At 37.9% G+C, this 19,729-nt stretch overlaps 1 protein-coding gene across 1 annotated transcript in view; it reads left to right on the top strand.

The window, feature by feature from the left end:
• Tdrd5 (tudor domain containing 5) overlaps positions 1 to 12,948 on the top strand; it is a 43,466-nt gene extending 30,518 nt beyond the window's left edge. Inside the window, exons 11-17 of the mRNA XM_013015516.1 lie at positions 1,025 to 1,225; positions 1,740 to 1,898; positions 3,573 to 3,731; positions 7,095 to 7,277; positions 7,901 to 8,044; positions 8,639 to 8,834; positions 11,942 to 12,948. Of these exons, the coding sequence (XP_012870970.1) occupies positions 1,025 to 1,225; positions 1,740 to 1,898; positions 3,573 to 3,731; positions 7,095 to 7,277; positions 7,901 to 8,044; positions 8,639 to 8,834; positions 11,942 to 12,222 (1,323 nt within the window). The 3' untranslated portion in view covers positions 12,223 to 12,948. The remainder of the gene's footprint in view (positions 1 to 1,024; positions 1,226 to 1,739; positions 1,899 to 3,572; positions 3,732 to 7,094; positions 7,278 to 7,900; positions 8,045 to 8,638; positions 8,835 to 11,941) is intronic.
• Positions 12,949 to 19,729: the final 6,781 nt, after the last annotated feature.

The following is a 19,729-nucleotide window of genomic DNA, read 5'->3' as shown; positions in this document are numbered from 1 at the left end:
ATGCTAGCCTCTCAGGAGGCTAAGATCTGTGGATTGCAGTTCAAAGCCAGCCTAGGCAGAACAGTCTGAGAGACTCTTCTCTCCAATTAACCAGAAGTGACACTGTGGGAGAGCACTAACCTTGAGCAAAACAGCTCAGGGACCTGGCCCTGAGTTCAAGCCCCACAACCAACAAAAAACAAACAAACAGCAAAAAAATTTTTTTTCATTCTTTTGTCCTTGTTAGAAGCATGTGTTTTGCATTTTGTCTTATTTTTATTATTTACTTTCTTTGTTCTTTTTCCAATATTGAAACTTAGATTCTTAATTTCTAGCCTTTCTTTTGGTAGATGTTATAGTTTTTCTGTGAATACATTTTACTGCTTAGTTGAAATATTATTCTAATTTTAGCTGGACACTTTGGGTCTTACCTGTAATTGCAGCTACTTGGGAAGCTAGAATGTGGTTTGAGCCAGGCTAGGCAGAAAGTTTACAAGACTACTTCTCAACCTTTAATTATTGATTTAAACAAATTATTGAATTAAATTTAAAATTATTGATTTATTGATGAATCACTAGATAAATGTCAGCCCTTGAAAACATAAAGTAGCTTATTTATGGTCTAGTATGGGATAACTTTTTGTAAAACCAAAACCAAAGTTTAGATTTGCCTAGAATAGCAAGTGACTTTACAGTAAAATAGGTTCTACCTTTGATTCTAACCAAATAATTTGTTATTAACTTACCAGTTTTTAGTTTTGGGACACATTAAAAACACTTCACCTAGAAGTTTTAGGTTTTATTTCTGTGGGAAGATTGGTCTAATGATCCAGCTCATTAATTCTGAAAATGGGAGTTTCTCATGACATGATTCTAATTTTCCACAATGCAGTCTGACTCAACAAATCATATGTGCTATTGTTATTTTATGGTTTTATTTTTCCACTTAAAGCTTTAGCTTCCCAGTAATCAATTTTCATAGTGACTACTGTTATTCATGCTTAGATCTACTGTATAACCTAAATTAAATATCTTGATATTTCAGGAACACTGGACACCCCAAGCTATTTTGCAGTTCCAGAAGTTGTGTGGCTTGAAGCCATTAGTGGGAGTGGTGAATGAATACATAGATGGAATCCTAAACATTTTTCTTTGCGATACATCATCAAATGAAGACATCTATTTCCATCATGTCTTAAAAACAGAGGGCCATGCTATTATATGTCGAGAAAATGTACCTTCTAAGGTAGAGCAGTCTGGATGTATTTTGACATATTTTTCTTTAATTCAAACACTTTAGGATGTAAGAGAATTTTAATACAGAAGGTTATTTGACTTACTCTTTAATCTTAGAGACATGTATTAACTTCGTGCTTTTTAATGGAAAGCATCACTTAAACTTCAGATGACCATAAATGAACATTTTGCAAAAAATTTGACTAATTGTCTTTTAGAGGTGAATATGTTTATATTAAACAAATGACCAAATATTCTCTTATCCCAAAGTCCCTAGTTAAGGATATACTAGAGAAGAAGAGCTTTTATTTTGCAGTTATTGAGAGTGGTAGCTACATTACTACACATATTGGTCTTAATTTTTGTAACTAAAACATTTCAATATGGAGAAATGTTCTGACTATGAGATTTTAGAAGATAATGAACTTTCATAGCATTTGAAAATTTCTATGAAGTGTTAACCTTTTCACCTTTTCTCTTTTGATTATGTAATTTAAATACTATTCCTTTTTTTTTAATCCTAGGGTTTCAAAAACCTAAACCCTTTAGCTTTATATACTAAAGCCGGTAGAGAGCCAGATGATGTGGTCTTGACAGAATTGGGTTATCCTTCCCAGCAGCGCTGTTTAAAGGAAAACCCAGAGAAAAGTCCACAAACCAAAGATAACATGTTACATACCTTGGTAAGGGGTTTCACAAATATTATAATTACTGTTATTAAACATAGTGGTCATTTTATATATGAGAGATTTGAAGCTTTCCAGACTTAGGAAATATTGGGACTTTTGCACAAGATGAACAATTAGTCTGTCACTATTGCTGGTTTTAACCTTTTCATTAGTCTTGTTTCCTCCTGCAATATACTGAATTCCCTTGTTTCCTGCATGTGTTCTTCTATATTACTCCAGGGTCTTTCTCAACTATTGTTTGTGTCATGTAAACATGTTGCCAATTCTCCCTTCCACAGTAATATTATGATGTGTTATATTACATCACTGGCATTGTCATACATTCACAATATATTAGCTAATTTAATCTTCATAACAATTCACCCAGGCTAAAGGGAAAGTGACACCATAGTAAAAACTTCAGGGTTTTTTTTAAATGTGCTTTTCCTTTTTTCATGCATGCTGTGAACCCATGGCATTAGATAATGCTAGGCAAGTGCTCTACCTCTTGAACCATTCCTCAGAATTCTCCTTTTTATATCTTGTTTTTGAACTCTTTTCTTCTAAGTATGCCTCCCAAGAAGCCTTCCAAGAAGCTAGAATTACAGGCAGGTACCGCTATGACCAGTTTCTGGTTTGTTTTCCCTATTCTTTTTCTTTTTTGGCCTAGCATTTGAACTTAGGGCCTGTGCTTGTCCAGCATGCCACTTTTTAAATCAATCCTCTTGAGTCTTGTGTTCCTTAGGACAAAAGATACTGGTGGCTGAGGTCCAAGAATATTTTGTTTGTTGATATAACAAAGCATTGTATGTTCTTTAAATAAAAATTAATGTTCAGTATGAATTACGTATGTGTGTATTAGTATGATTTCAGTAGATACTAATTATAAAAGGTAAAATGTCAAGACTGAGTGTGAGCTAGGGCCTGGTGAAGGACACATGTAATTTCAACAGCATTATAAACTCAAGATCAACTTGGACAGTACATCAAAACCTTATCACAAATAAAATATGACTATTCCTGCCGCATATCAAAATATAGTATAAGAATTTTAGATTTCTAGTTAATGTTGAAATCAGACTTGTTTGACCCATAATAAGCCCAAATTTTACTTAAGTATCATTGCTAAAGAAAAATTATTTCTTCAGTTAATTGAATTTAACCTTTTTTAAGAATTTAACATTTTTTGAATATTTCCTTATCTGATACCTTCAGATAATCATAATTCAATCCTAGAAATGACTAGACTTTCCACCAAAAAGAAAGAAAACTCTTCTTTGTTACCTCAGTTTGCATTTTGTGTAGTAGACTAGTCCTCTGCTGATTCCTCCTGTGTTTGACGTGTCTTTGCAGATTGTGTTATCTTCTTCATTGCAACTTCTCAACTACCTCCCCTTCTCTCTAAATAATATTTTGAACATATCTTTATGATGACTGTACTCAGAAGACTGTGCACTGTGATTATCTGATTGCTTTCCCTTTACATTTTTACTTCCTTTAAGAGATTTGGTAATACATGCTCAAAAAATGCCTGAAATACTTTAACGGATGGGAAGCCTAGGGTCATGATAAATTAGAATAACACATTTGTATGAACTGAAGTAAAAGATACCCTCTAAGATAGATAGATATGTAGACCTTGGAAGCAGCAGTAATATTGAAAACAAAACTTTTCTTTTGTGCTACTAGCAGGATGTTAATAATGAAAAGTCTTTAAGTGACCTTAAATCTGTGCCAATGGAACTATTAAATGATTCTGAGTTTAATCCGTTGAAAACCCATAAGAGCTGTGAAGAAGATCCCAAGTGGGCCATCCTGGAGCCAAACAACCTGAAGGAAGACAATGAGGTAAGAGAAGGAAAGGGGAAAGGTAGTATCTTTTTTATTTTTACAAATGTAATTAATATAAGTAATTCATAAACGAAGAGGACTTAGAATAAAATGGCTGAGTACCACTACTTTTGGTGTCATACCTCATCTCTCAAAGATGAGTTAGAGTCTCTCTTTGATAGTCACCGGGACTAAAGCAATGCAATATAACACAGGAAAGAGAAAGCATTATCTAGCTTCAATGTGCAGATTACTATTCGCAAGCTAGAAGCTGGGAGTGAAGTCAACTAATATATCTGAGGATTGTGGTTCAAAGTCAGCTGGGCAAGAAAGTTCATGAGACTCTTGTTCCTAGTTAACCTCCAAAAAGCTGGAAGAAGAGAACTGTGGCTCAAGTGATAGAATACTTAGCCTTGAGCCAAAAGCTCAGAACAGGCCCTGAGTTCAAGTCCCAGGACTGTACAGAAAAAACAAAATACAAAAAAACTTCAGTGGGGAAACATGCTTACAACTTAATCTCTGTTCATTATGACTGTAAATTCAACTATAAAGGATAGCTTTACTAGATACACTACGCTGAGGTGAGCGCTGGTCGCTCCCACCTATAATCCTAGCTACTCAGGGGGTTGCCAGCCCAGGTAGGAAATCTGTGAGACTTTATTTCCAGTTAACTACCAGAAACCAGAAGTTGCACTGTTACTCAAAGTGGTAGAGACTAGTCTTGAGCAAAAGATCTCAGTGCTCAGGCTTCTAGTTCAAGCCCCATGACTGACTAAAACAAAACACTAGAAGTTGGTAATTATATTTCAGGGCTGGAATGATGTCATTTCATATATACCTTGCTCTTTTAGAGTTTGTATTGAGAAATCTATTAAGTTTGTTGATACAAATAACCTGTCACTTCTTTGCAGCTTCAATATTCTTTTTCCCCCTGGTCCTGGGGCTTGAACTCTGGGCCTAGGTGCTGTCCCTGAGCTTCATTCGCTCAAGGTTAGCACTCTGCCACTTGAGCCACAGTACCATTTCTAGCTTTTTTGAGTAATTAAGTGGAGAAAAGAGTCTCACAGACTTTCCTGCCTAGACTGGCTTTGAACCACAATCCTCAGATCTCAGCCTCCTGAATAGCTAGGATGATAGGCATGAGCCACCAGCACCTGCCTTAATATTCTTTATTTGTTCTCATTTTAATTTGTCTGGGGTGTTTTTTTCTGTAGGACCTCTAGTACCTGGGTGAGATAGGAAAAATTCTATTAAATATCTATCTTATCTAATTTTTATCTCTTCTATACCCATAATTCATAGTCTTTAAATGCTGTTCCATAGCTCTTCCATGTTTCATTTATTTTTCCTTTGTGTTTTAACTAATCTGGTTTCCCTAATTTATCATTATTCTGCATTTTCAACTTGTTCTAATCTACTAGCAAGATTTTAGGTATTTGGGTTATTAGGGTTTTTTCTTTTAAAATTTCATTTTTTTCAGGATGTCTATATCTTTATTAAATTCTTTTATATCTTACATTGTCTACTTTAGTTCATTTGTTGTAATTCTCTGTCACCTGTTTGTTTTGATTCCTCCACTTTTATCATTCTTGTCATTCTTTGGAGTACATTGTTCAAAATTTAATCCACTTCACTTTCATTTAGTTCCTTTGTTGTGAAATTGTTGGCATCTGAAGGAGACATGTTTCCTTAGTTTTGTTTCGTTTTACTAGTATTTCTATGTTGGTATTTATACATTTGCATACAAGGTTTTGGGTTGGGGGAGAGTGTAACCTCATAGGATCTTTTGGTTGGAAATGTCCTAGTGTTGGGATACAATTGAGTAGTGACAGGGTTATGGTGAATTCTTATTGCTATCCTGGGAGAGGTCATGGTTCAGTAGTCAAAGATTTGGCCACCCTCGTTAAGTGCTGGGTCCAGTGTGCTATTCGGGGAGAAGAAGCGTAGCTTGGAGGAAGTCAGATAATATACACCCTGAGATGACAACAGTTCCTAGTAATGACAAATCATCACTACTGTTCCAGTATGTTGAAATACAGAAGCAAAGTGTCTGTGTGTGTGTGTGTGGGGGTGTGAGCATGCGCGCGTGCGTGCGCGTGTGTGTGTGAAAAAGAAGACCTTTAGTAATAAGCATGGTAATGGAATGGTGATTGGGGGATAGGCCTGTTATCGTCATAAGGTATATGTATGCTATTAGAAGACTAGGAAAAGGTAGCAGCTACAGTTACTAGAAGGTGGTAGTGGGGTAATGACAGTTAAAAATAGGTAGAAAAGTTTAGGTATTGATATACTGGGAAAGAGAAGCAAAAGAGAATAAAAGATAAACCAACTAATAAAAAAACAAGTAAACAAAAATGATCTGGCAATCCAGTTATCTACAAATTACATAGCTAACCAAGGATTGTGGGTGGATACATAGCAATAGATGAAGTATAAATGAGAAAGCTGCTCAATTTGCAGACAGAAGTGTTCAGTTGGGAGAGTGATTGGAGAAGGAAGGAAAATCTTAAGGCTGAATATTTTTGTAATTTAAAAATATTTTTATTAAACAGCTGTATAAAGGGCTTTCAATTCCAGAAGTAAGGTTATGAACACAATGCATCATGATTAATGTCACCCCTCTAGTGTTCTCCCTCATCTTTTCCCATCCTACCGTCAAGTTATACAGTTTAACTTTTACGTAGTGTATATCAAATATAATGGTAAAAACTTTCAGATGCAGGGCCTAGTTGGAGGGAATAGCTCATTGGGGGCATGTCTTTGAAGGGTGGTGTTTTTTTTTTTTTGCCCACTGCTGTATATTGTGCTCTGCTTTAGTCCTGTAGCAATAGATGCAAATGACCAGAAACTGAAATTTCTGAAAGCATGAAGCAAAATAAGCTTTTTCTCCTTTGACATTGTTTCTCTTAGCTTTCCATCACTGTGGCAAACTATGTCACAACCAAAATTTTTCTTATGTTTGTGTCACACTCAGTTTTACCCTTTTGACTCTCCAGAAGGCCCTCTGGTCTTCCACAGTTGGAAGAGAGGTAGGTGCTTGAGTTCTTGGCTAGGGAAGGCTGTCTCTAGATAGTACAGCTCTTAATTTCCAGTTCCCTTTTACACTCCTAAAAATTTCACTTCTAAAATTCTCCTGAATTTGATTTATTGCACTTTCTGAATATTCCTTAACTAGTTGTTTGCTTTCCTATATCCAGGATGCAAATAGCTGTTTTTCCTTTGGGTCCTTTTTGATCATGGGTTTGTAACTTAAATCAGTTGACACTTTGGTGTATTTATACTGTCTTCCCTACTAAGAGACAAAATTGTAAACCTAAATTTTAAACTACGCTGTATAAGAAGTATAAGCCATGTTTTCCTTTGTGTTCTGATGCCTTCTAGGATGAGATTCCTACTGGAATGCCATGCCTGGAATCAGTGACCACAGGTGATGATATTTGGGATGAGAACTGGTTACCACTGCGGGCTAGAATGGGAAAAGGTGACGCTGCTGTCTCCCATCTGTTCACCTCAAGCCTTGCTGGAAAGGAACAGTACTCATCATGTGAAGAAATACCACAGAAGGTTAGAGCCTAAGAATAACAGCAAATCAATACTGGGAAAAAGAAAATTCATATTTAATTGGCCTTGAGAAAGCTATGAGGATTGGTCGGGCTATAATTAAAAAGAATTTATGAAAGTTTTTTAAGTGGTAGTAGTAAAGGCTAGAATAGAGAAATGAAAGACTATTTGAATAGTTGACATTTTAAGTGTTAATGATTTCTGTTTTTATCATTGACCCCTAGTCAGAGCTTTAGCAATTTAATTATTTTCTCTAATTTTATTTTTGTTGGATTATTCTTGGAGTTTCTGTAGTCAGGATAGTTGCTAATTGTACCCAACTGTATGACTGAAATTTAACTTACTTTCCTACAGTTATAAGAAAGAAGAAATAGGCCTTAGAAATGTTCCTTAGTATTTATCTGTACCTTTTAAGTGTTAGATAATCATTTTAAAAAAAGCATCTAGGCAGAAAAGTGGTAGTAAACCCTGTATTTATTTTTATGAGATTAGACCCAAGGGCTTAAGATATTGGGTACAGTAAGGCAATGAGAAAAGTCACATTACCTTCCATGCCCAAGTCATTCTGTTCTAGGCTGGTGTATCGCTGTTACTTGTTTATTGTTGCATATTTTTTCTTTCTTTAGGACTGGTGTTTTTCTCCATCTGAAGATGTATGGGATGGTTCAGGGCAACATTCAGGCCTTGTTAATGGAATGAATATAGAAATTCAGAAAGCAGAAGGGCTGGCTGCTCAAGAAAAAAATACTGGCACAGCCAGAATTGAAATGGTAAATAGGTAGTGAGTGTTACTGTGATGGTTTTCAGAGTAAAAATGATGGCTCTTAGCATTTGGTAGGATACTGATACATAAAATACATAATGGGATTTAAATTAATTTTAATATAGTTTCTCCTTCAGAAGATAATGTTAGACCCAGAACTAAAAAGTTGATTAAACTCACATAGGGATAAATGGATTCCTCCCATAACTTAGGTGTCTTCCCCAGTATAGACCAGTACCATACTGTTTTGGCAGAAAGCATTAACCATGGCAAAAAAAAACCCATTTGTTTCTCAAATATATAAGGAACATCTTGAAACCAGCAGAACAGCTTATACCATTTCCTCTCTAGATCATTTAATTATGACTAAGTAGCTTTCATGATCATTTCTGTGATCTGACTGCCCCTCACTGATGTATCATATTTGCATATATTGTAATGTGAACATTATTATGAACATTATATGTTGAGAAGAGCTTGATCTGAACATCTAGCTTTTTGAAAGTTTTATTATATGAAAATATTTGCATTTTGTGTAAGGAAACAAAAAAGACTTAATTCATGTCACTTTCTTTGCTCCATTTTGTAACAAACTTAAAAGGGTCCTTTGGATTCTTCCACACTGCCTAAACTGGAGGAACTCTACATCTCTCTTACCCCATCACAGCTATCGACAGAAGGGATCCAGTTTGAAACTAGACACATTAAGACTCAACCAAAATACAGTCAGTTGTCCACACAGTTGTCCAATTCAACTCCTGCAATGGATGACTCTCCAGAAAAATTCTCTCCATCTGGTAGGTTTACATATAATTGTGTGCTCACACTTGACAAATACATTGTAGCTGTGTTGCTAAAAATCTTCACTTAACCTTTCTCGGAACATTTCTTGAAAGATTGCTGACATTAACAAACATTTGTCCTAAGACCTATCTTCTTTTGTTGTTGTTGACTTTTTTTTTTTTGTCTGTCATGGGCCTTGAATTCTGGGGCCTGGGTGCTGTCCCTGAGCACTTCAGCTCAAGGTAAGCACTCTACCCCTTGAGCCACAGAACCACTTCTGATTTTCTGGTGGTTAATTGAAGACTTTCCTGTCCGGGCTGGCTTTGACCCACAATCCTCAGATGGTATTTTTGATCTATTTTAATTTTGGCAGAAGCAGTATTATAATTTGCATTTTTGTTTACTATGATATTGACAATCTTTTTGTAGACTTGCCATTCATATCTTTGTTTATTACTTTCCGATAACAATCTTTCATGTACTTGCCATTCATTTTCATTCCTTATTACCTTCCAATAATATACTTTTCTCCATCCCAGATGTCAATCATTACTTTTTTATAATTATTGATTTCTAATTATTGATTTCTAAGTAACTTCATTGTGATAAAAAAAATTCTCTCAAACCTTTTGATTGTTGACATTTAATAGCCTAGAGTAGGTTCTTTTTTTTTTATTGTCGGTTGTGGGGCTTGAATTCTGGGCCTGGGCATTGCCACTCAGCTCTTCAGCTCAAGGCTAGCACTCTTAACACTTGAGCCACAACACCACTTCCAGTTTTCTGAGTGGTTTATCGGAAATAAGAGTCTCACAGACTTTCCTGTCCTGGGTTGGCTTTGAACCACAATCCTCAGATCTCAGCCTCCAGAGTAGGTAGGATTACAGGCGTGAGCCACCAGCGCTCAGCAGGTTCTTCATGCTCTATAGAACAATGTACAAACTGACAATGGGTAGATCAATTGATAGTTTTGTATTCTATATAACTTTTGCTCATGTATTAAAGATGTAATTGTTGAACTTTCCCGTTATAGTGGATTGTCAGTTTTCTAAGGTTTTGCTTCAAATATTTTGAAGCTTTCTTAGGACTTTTCACCCTCTTGGTAGTACCCTGCTTTGATTATATTTCATTTTTCCTATCTGCATCAATAGATTTTTGTATAAATGACATGCAGTTTGGTCTCGATTGGTTTGATTCTTTGTGGATTTTTTTTTTTCGCCAGTCCTAGGGCTTGGATGCTGTCCTTGAGCTACTATTTGCTCAAGGTTAGCATTCTACTAAGCCACTGTGCCACTTCTGGCTTTTTCTGGGGTTAATTAGATTCTCACAGACCTCCCTATCTGGGCTGGCTTCCAACTGTAGTCCTCAAATCTCAGCTTCCTGAGTAGCTAGGATTATAGGTGTGAGCCACAACTGCCCAGATTCTTTTTTTTTTTTTATTAGGCTGTACTGGGACAGACTTTTTAGTCTGGGTACTAACTGCTGTTTCTCAGGATACTGGTCGGGATTTGATGTCACATATATTAACATGTTGTTTCCACTGTAGTAGGTGAGAATTCAAAATGGTTGGGGTTTGATGCAAGTTCTTATAATTGTTTTTCCCACTATTTTGAGGTGGTACCCTATGCTGGCCTGAGCAGTTTTGCACAGGAAGCAGATCACTGCTCAGTCTAAGTGTAAGATCTCTTGCTCTTTGCCCTCTATAGCTGCTCTTTCCTGGAGTTTTATACTCACAAATTCTAGATAGCTGTCCTCCCTGAATATTGAACTTTGTCTTCTGAGGAAGGCCTCACACTCAGCCTGCACTTCTTTTCCTATACTCATAACCTGAACATTCTTTCTAGGAGTAAGTGAAGGCGCCTCTAATTTGTTTCCCTTCTCTTAGGCATCACTGTCCTGCACTAGTCTTAAGTTGCTCCATACAATCCTTCCAGGTTCCTAGTTCTGTAGGGGGAGAGAATATATACAATTACTGTTCAACCTGGCTGCACGTAGGCAGTTTGCTACTCTTCTCTGGCCATTTGTCCTTGCTTCCATTCATTCAGATAGATAGATACCTTTTAAAATATGAACTCATCTAGTATCTCTTATAAAACTACATTTTTTCATTAGTGAGCATTAGTTTTGTACTTTAGAATTTCATTAACAAATGGAACAAATCCTCTTTAACATAACTGAACATAAAAAACTATAAAGAATTACTTGGGGGGGGGTCCAGTTGTGGGGCCTGAACTCTGGGCCTGGGCACTGTCCCTCAGCTCTTCAGCTCAAGGCTAGCGCTCTACCACTTGAGCCACAGCGCCACTTCCGGCTTTTTTCTTTTTCTGCTTATGTGGTGCTGAGGAATCGAACCCAGGTTCGATGCGAGGCAAGCACTCTACCACTGAGCCACGTTCCCAGCCCTGCTCTAAAGTTTTGAAATCTGTTTTTAAGATTGACAGCAGTGCCCATCTTTGTTTGCCATGGCACTGTTGCTGAATTTTTTAAAGCAGGTATCCTCCTCCCCCCCCCCCCAGTCTGGCTCAATCAAAGTCATTATCTCCTGCCTCAGCTTGGGTTTTTCCTCCAAGGATTTGGGATTACAGGAATGTACCACTATGCCAAGCGAATATAAGAAGCATGTTATCTTAGATGAAGAACTACTTTCCTCCTCTCCTCTCACTGTGGCAGGCACACAGACCAGCTACTTTGCCTTATAAGAATGTATAACATCCTCTTCCTTGGTTCTTAGTCACTGTTTAAAAGGTCATTTCTATACTACACACTAATGTGTGTGGTATGGTGATAATTTAATGTGATGACTGACTTTTGGTTCTTGTTAGTACGCAGTCTAGTATGATTTTGTTCTTATTGGCAGAGACTTTTCATTGGAACCACTGGCAATAAGAAATGCCTAGGGCATACCATTTTTCTCAGTGCTGAAAGAACTTACTGGATATGAATTTATTACAATTCTGAAATATTCTTCTGATTCATGTTTCTTTTTGTTGCCTAGTTTCTGACTCAGCCTCTCTGCTTGGCTATTGGTTGCTATCACCACCTAACAGATGGTGGCTGTACGACATGTTGCTAAAGACTGATTTGAAAACCTCTTGAAAAGATTCCTGTTTTCTCTCATTTTTAGTGGAGAGCTCTCCAGGGAGCATAAAGAATGAAGATTTTTCTAGTAATGATGCTGTCACTGTGTTCAAGGACAAGAGTCAAGGTGGCATAGACCAGCTCTCTCTGATTTTGTCTCCCACGCACCAGATTTCTCAGAAGCTCTACATTCCTCGAAGCACAGCCACTGCTGCCTTAGGAGCTGCTGCCCGGCTGGCTACATCCACGAGCCTCTTGCACTGGTACCCTAGTATGAAAGGGTGGCAGCATGCGGGGCAGGGCGGGGAGGCGGCTGGAGAGAAATAGCATTTGTAGTGAGGTTTTGTCTTCTAGTTTAAGTTTGCTGTTCACTTAGCTGAGTGGATGTTGATTTTTATTTCATTTTCATGATTTTATTTCATTGTGTATGATTTTGTTCACCTTTATTTTTAATGCAACAGTTCAAAGGAGTTTTTGTTTCTATAAATGTTTCTTGTACATATCATCACTGATAAATGAAAACCGAAAATCTGATGTTTTGTGATCCATATTTAGCAAGACAAAAGTATTCTTACCTATCTCCAGAAAGAGAATGTTTGAATCTTTAAAATCTTAGGTTTTCTATCATAGAGCACCATTTATTTCAACCAAACTATGTAACTATGTCAACTAAACCTGTCCATGTACTTTGTACCCCCATTCCTAAAAATTAAGAAAGGCTATTTTTCAGAATAAATACCTGAGACATAGTTGAGTCATGTCTAAAATTCCCTGCTTGTCACTTTTTATGGTACAAGGGTTTTGAACTAATGACCACAGGTACTCTACTACTTGAGGCATGCCTCCAGCTTGTGTTATTTAGCTTGGGTCTATTTTTTTGTGTGTGGGGCTGGCCTTGCACCACATCCTGTCTGTGCTTCCTGTGCAGCGGGGACTACCAACCAATAAAACCATCTTGATTGAGATTGGTGTCCCATTTTTTGCTTGGCTGACCTCATACTAATTCTCCTGATCTCTGCCTACCAAGTAGCTGAGATTGCAGGCATACCCCACTATGCCCAGAAGCAGTAGTATTCTTTAAGCATTTAGACTTTTGTTGCTGTTGGTGGTGGTGGGGCTTGAACTCTGGGCCTGGGTGTGTTCCTCAGCCCTTCAGTTCAAGACTAGCACTCTACCATTTGAGCCACAGCACCGCTTTTCTGAATGGTTTATTGGAGATAAGAGTCTTAATGACTTTCCTTTAGGCTGCCTTTGAACTGCAATCCTCAGATCTCAGCCTCCTGAGTAGCTAGGATTACAGGCATGAGCCACCATCACCTGGCTTTACACATGGTCTTATAGTGTGCAAAAGACTGACAAATCAAAGACAAGTAAAATTGAGGGACGTTTTTGTGCTAAAATGCCAGACTTATCCCCAAATTTTAATAAAGATTATTTCTAGTATAGACTCATTTCTTACTGTGCACAGGAGGCTCTGACCTAGAGGATTGCAGTTCAAAGCCAGTTAGCCAGCCAGAATCTAGAATAGAGATGTGCTCAAGCCCCAGAAACCGGCAAGGAAAAAATTGCTAACATGTTGAATATAATGTGACATGCCTGGTCTACTTTTTGTAAAATGAGAATACTGCTTGTTATAGTACACATGCCAAGAAAGAAAATGGGATAGCAATAAATATAGAAGCACTGTTGGCTGAAGCAAGTTAAGTAATCATAAAGCCAAACCCCAAATCTTTGATTTTCTTCTTAATCCTTAGAATGTTTAAGATCTAAACTCCAGATTTACTTTTCAGTCTAATATATAACATATAAGAATGATACACTGACAAAAGACTATAAAGTATCCGGATATAGCACTAATAGTTGTTCCAACAGTTTCAGTGGGCTCCCATTGGGGATTTTTATTATTTGTTCAAACATTGTTATTAGAGAATGGTATGGTCATTAAAGGGTTAAATACCATATGCAATACTCATGAGATGAAGTGCTGTTTTTCATGTTTAAATAACGCCTTTTGAAATTCCTCTTTAAAGAAGTTCAAGCTTGAGCCACTATGTTCAGACGAGATCGGGCGCGTTCAGGGTGGTATGGCCATAGACAGAGCCACGATGTTCAATTTGGCCTAAATCTGACAATTGAATTTATAACCTAACAGGAACTAATTGTATATTCTGAAAGTTAGAAATTAGGAAATAACTCCACTCAGGCTTTCCAGGCTCCTGTTCTTTTGTAAATTGTTGGGTAGAGAATCTTAGAGCCATCTCAAATTGATAAGATGTTGTGTGCTAACCACTCACTTAAGTTAGAATTAAGAATGAACCTTTGACAGACATATATATTTTTATTACTTGGCTTTGACTATGTGAACCTGCTTAGCTATTTTGTCCCTAGTGTGGGCATTGTTTGGTAATTAACTCACCCAAAACATCAAATTTAGTAGGCTATTTGTAAAATAATATTTCTGTATAAGGCCAGGAGTGAGTGTACAGAAGACACCACCTGTAAGCCTAGATCTCAGTAATTGAGGCAGGAGGATTGAGAGTTACAGGCCAGCTTCAGCTACATAATGAGAATATCTGAAAAAATGGAGGGAGGGAAGTATGTAGATGCCCTGTGGTTTACATACAGTTACATTTTATTGTCTAAAAACGGATTGACACCTACCCTTTAAACATGTGTGAAAGAGCAATTAGTATTGAAAATCCTCAGGAATGCTGGCTAGGAGATGAAAGCCAGAGAGAGAGGGAGCAGGGTAAGAACATAGAGGACTATCCTGGTTCTTGACCCTTATGAATAGCCACTCAGGTTACACAATTCCAGTAGCCCACAGTCAAGACTAATACTCTCCCGTTTCCCTCAGAATCTCACATCCATGATGCCAGCTGCCAGTTTCAAGGCATAGAAATGACCAAAGTCTTCTGCCTGCATTCAACCTATGCTTAACCTTGAAACTTAGAACTGTAGAGTTTTGATGAGGAAAGGTAAAGGCTGAAAGTTTTGCTTGCCTAAAGCCAGAGTTTGACTCTCTGTATCTGTTGACTCCTATCCAAGGACCTTTTCCTCAGCAAAATAGGGCAACTCCATCTTGTATGCTTGAAATGATATGTGCCAAAGATACGGATCTAATAGTTTAGTCCAAAAAAATAGACTTGACAGCGGACAACTTTTGTAAATCAACCCTCCTCACCAATGCCAAAGACCTTACGTGCTTGAATATGGATAGAATAATTAAAATAACAATGAAGAAGAGGGCAATACCATGAGGGATGAAGCCAGCATCTTAGAGAAATCTCTCTGAAGTTTCCTGCTAACATTGATTTACTTAATATGTCTTTGCTAATGTATTTTCTATGTTTTCAGAATTAATACTTCTCAATGCCACAGATGGCATGCACTGTGTCTTACACTTAAATTTCTAGGAGCCATCACACATTGAAAATACTTCATTTCCTAGATCACAATGAGATCTAGACCTTTTCTAAGATGTTAACTGAAGTAATACATTCTGCCCATCTACATTGCATTTAAGCCCATTCCTAACATGTTTAATGTAGTCTGTCACTAGAAAGCCTAGCAAGTTTTTGGTATTACTCACCTCCCAGCACCACAATACTTTAAACACTTTTAAACATCACAGAAAGACTTATCTGCCTAGTTGAGGACTTCTCCCATATTTAGTATTATAATTGACACTTATAATTGACTTCTGGGCCCCTTTTTCATGAACTGGTACACTGGCCATACATCAAAACCAAGTATTCATATTTCCTTGGTTATAAGCATAACTTTCCTTTCTGAAATGGAAAAGTAGGAACTTTGCTTTACTGTCCTGGAGTAGGAGAGAAAAATTGAGAGAAGGGCAACACATTTCATATTTTAAGTCATAGAGCATCTGCTTAGGTAGACAAAATGTGCTTTGTAGCAACCTTCTTTGCAAAAATTTTCACTTTCAAAAACAACTCCAAGGGGCTGGGAATGTGCTTTAGTGGTAGACTGCTTCCCTACCATGCATGAAGCCCTGGGTTCAATTCCTCAATACCACATAAACAGAAAAAGCTGGACTTCCAGCGTTGTGGCTCAAGTGGTAGAGTGCTAGCCTTGAGCAAAAGCAGCTCAGGGACTCAGCCCAGGACCTGAGTTCAAGCCCCAGGACTGGCCAAAAACAACAAAAAAACCTCCAAGAAATTAAATGAAGTTTATCCAGCTTCTAACTGGAACTGTTATCTAGTTGTCATTACCCATACTCTTGAGGCTCAGCCAAGTCAGAAACAAGAGAAAAAAATAGTTTACATCAAAAGCCAAATTTGTTGTATCAAATGTCATGTAATTATCAGTATCTGCATGATATACTGGCTTGGCTTTGGGTCTTTTCAGATTGAGTCATCAACATATTGTAAGAACCCATTTGTGACACAGTTTCAACATAAAATTCCATTCCCAAAGGTCATCTGTTGAAAATGTCATTCTCCAGCTGTTGGTGCAACCAAGGAGCTTAGTATTTGTGGTATTAGCATCAATGTAATCCATTGATGAGTCACAGTGGAATGGGCTATTATGAGGAAGCAGGTCACTGTGAGCATGCCTTTGATAAATGATGTATCTTGTCTTCCTGTTCCCTTTCTTTCTTGAGCTTCTGGAATAGCTCCAGTGCCAGGGGATGAGACATGGCTTGCTGTCAGACTTCTATGTCAGCCTAAATCACCTGTGGCTTACTGCAGGGACTTTGGGCCAATAAGCCATCAGCAATGTGGATCTTGGTCCTACCTCAGGAGGTTGTGGGCTCAGAGTGTGGTAAGTGTATGGACACATTGATATCAAGACAAGAAAGGATGAGCTGTCTTTTGATCCTTCTCTGAGGAGAATGTGGTTCGTGAATTTAATGTGCATGAGCTCTACCATCAAGCCAAGAAGTGGAGACTAGGTCCCTGAGGAGGAGGCGCCTGTGGCTTCCACGCCCGTCACAGTGCCATTTAGAGAAAGCAAAAAGGACAAGTAGGTTCTCTTAGTGGCTTTGCACCCTCTCCTATCAGTTCCTGGCACCTTGGAGTCTGACTTCCTGTAGTAACCACAAGTCTTGGCCTAAGGCCTTTTTATTTGTTTTTGTTTGGCCATGCTTGGGTAGGGAAGGGGCTATTTCTGATTTTAAAAAAGGCTTATGGGGGAACTTAAGGACTCTTACTTGTAGGCCTGCCCCACTGTATCAAGGCCTGGGATCCATGGTAGAAGAGGAAATGGGTTCCAAGTTAGATCAGTGTGTAAAAACTATCCACCACTCAGGATATCACCAGTCTGTGGTTTGTTACTCCTAGTGGAGTAACAGAAAACCAGAAATGGTGCTGTGGCTCAAGTGGTAGAGCGCTAGCCTTGAGCTGAAGAACTCAGGGACAGCACCCAGGCCCAGAGTTCAGGCCCCACAACCGCACCCGCGCCCCCGCCCCCAAGAAAAAATGGGATTGTAAAAAATAAATATATATGACAGAAACCTGGAAATAGTCTGCCCACACTAACTGCCCAAAGCCCAGTAGCATTCTGAAGCTCAGCAAGAGTGCCTCAAAAAGTTGATTTGAGAAAGGGTAAAATTATCATAAAATCCTGCGAGATTTAATATCAACAGACTACTCTTGCTAGGTGCTGTCTTGTCTCTGAATAATACAATAGGGTATTTGGAACAAACCTGGGTTCAAATTACCCTTTAGTTATGAACACATCCAAGCATGAAATGTAAGTGCAGGTATAGAGAAAATAAGCAGCCTACTTAGAAACTCTGGAAAGATAGGTACAAGAAAAGCAGATTAGGAAGTGCTCAGATAACATTGCACACCTACATCAAGAATTTCCACAAGTTATGATCTCACAGAATAAATAGTACCAGAAACAGTTAGTGTGGGAGAATGCTCTGAGAATTTAAAGCAGGTATTGAAAGGAAATTCAATGGTCTTGGAAACAAAAATACTCTTCACAGAGTAGAAACAATTTTAAAAATTCTTCAGCTACAAAATGTACTCAGTGAAATAAAATGCAACAGGAAGCATCAATGGTAAGATAGAGAAAACAGAAAAAGTCGATTAAGGACAGGTTCTTAGTACCCAGTCAGTAAAAGGAGAAAAATGAAGACTTAAGTTCACAGGAACTTTGGGGGCAGAATATTTTCAAGAAAACTTTAAAATGCCAGAGGGTTAAAAGATTATTCAAAAGGAATATTAAACTTGGAGGATGCAAGTATCCAGGTGTTGGACGATCAGAGGTCACCATCCAAACCCCCAAGATAGAATGAAGCTCTTAAAAGATGAAAAGATTCCCAAAGCTCTAAAACAAAAGGAGCAAATACCACATGTAACATTGCACCTGACCGCAGACTGCTCAGCAGAAACTTTACAGGCCAGAAGAGAGTGCCATGACATTTTTAACTGTCGACAGATAACTGTACCCAGAATCACTAATCTTTAGAAATGAAAGAATGATACAGTTGTTCCCAGACAAAAGCTAAGTGAGTATCTCTTGTCAGACTTGTTCTACAAAAAAATTATTATAAGTTATTCAAACTTAAGTATGAAGACCAATTCAAAACACTAAAGAATTGCATTAATATGTCAATAGACAGTATAGAATGATGTAAAGTGAGTAACAGAAAATGCTGGAAACCACAAATATTTGTCGTTCAAACATTTCTAAGCAACCAAGAAGAAATTTAAAAAAGGAATTTTTTTGTGCTGTCCTGGTTTTGATCTCGGGGCCTGGGCACTGTCCCTGAGGTTTTTTGCTCAACACTAGCATTCTACCTCTTGAGCCACAATTCCACAATTACTTGGAGATGAGAGGCTCAATGGACTTTCTTACCCAGACCAGACTTGAACCATGACCCTCAATTCCTAATTTCAACCCATAATAAAAAATAAACTCAAAATTGAAGATTTTAAAAATATAAGTCCCTAAACCATAAAATTACTAGAACAAGCCAGGCGCCAGTGGCTCGTGCCTGTAATCCTTAGTTACTCAGGAGGCTGAAATCTGAGGATCACAGTTGAAAGCCAACCCGGGCAGGAAAGTCCATGAGACTCTTATCTCCAATAAACGACTAGAAAACTGGAAGTGGCACTGTGGCTCAAGCGGTAGAGCGCTCACCTTGAGCTGAAGAGCACAGGGACAGCGCCCAAGCCCAGAGTTCAAACTCCACGACCCCCCCCCCAAAAAAAATAACTAGAACACAGGAAAAACATTCATTCTCTTGAATAGCTGGGATTACAAGTTTAAACCACTGGCATCCAACTGAAATTTTCTTGAACCAAATGAAGATGCAGGGACAATATAACAAAATAAACAGGATAGTTTATACCACTCAATACATTAAAAAAAAAAAAAAAAGCAGAAAGGGGCTGGGAAGGTGGCTCAGAGGTAGAGTGCTTGCCTTGCATGCCTGAGGCTCTGGGTTCGATTTCTCAGCACCACATAAGCAGGAAAAGCTGGAAGTGGTGCTGTGGCTCAAGTGGTAGAGCACTAGCCTTGAGCTGAAGAGCTGAGAGACAGTACCCTGGCCCAGAGTTCAGGCCCCACGACTGACAAAAAAAACCAACAAACAACCAAAAAAAGGCAGAAAAATCTCAACCTGTTACTACATCTCAAGGAACTAGAAAGACAAGAACAAACCAAAAATTAGAAGGAAAAAAATACCAAAAAATAAAGGAAATACAGACTAAATTTCTTAAATAGCTGACTCATCAAAAAGATGCAAGATAGACCTTTAAAAGACTAATGAAAAAATTGACATCATAGAAATATAAATGATCAAGGATGCCTAGAATTCCTGTATATATTCACTTGAGCAGATCAATAACAATGA

The sequence above is a fragment of the Dipodomys ordii genome, unplaced genomic scaffold, assembly GCF_000151885.1.
Source record: "Dipodomys ordii isolate 6190 unplaced genomic scaffold, Dord_2.0 Scaffold27, whole genome shotgun sequence".
In the NCBI taxonomy this organism is placed as follows: Eukaryota; Metazoa; Chordata; class Mammalia; order Rodentia; family Heteromyidae; genus Dipodomys; species Dipodomys ordii.
This window is presented reverse-complemented; position numbering and strand designations above follow the sequence as displayed.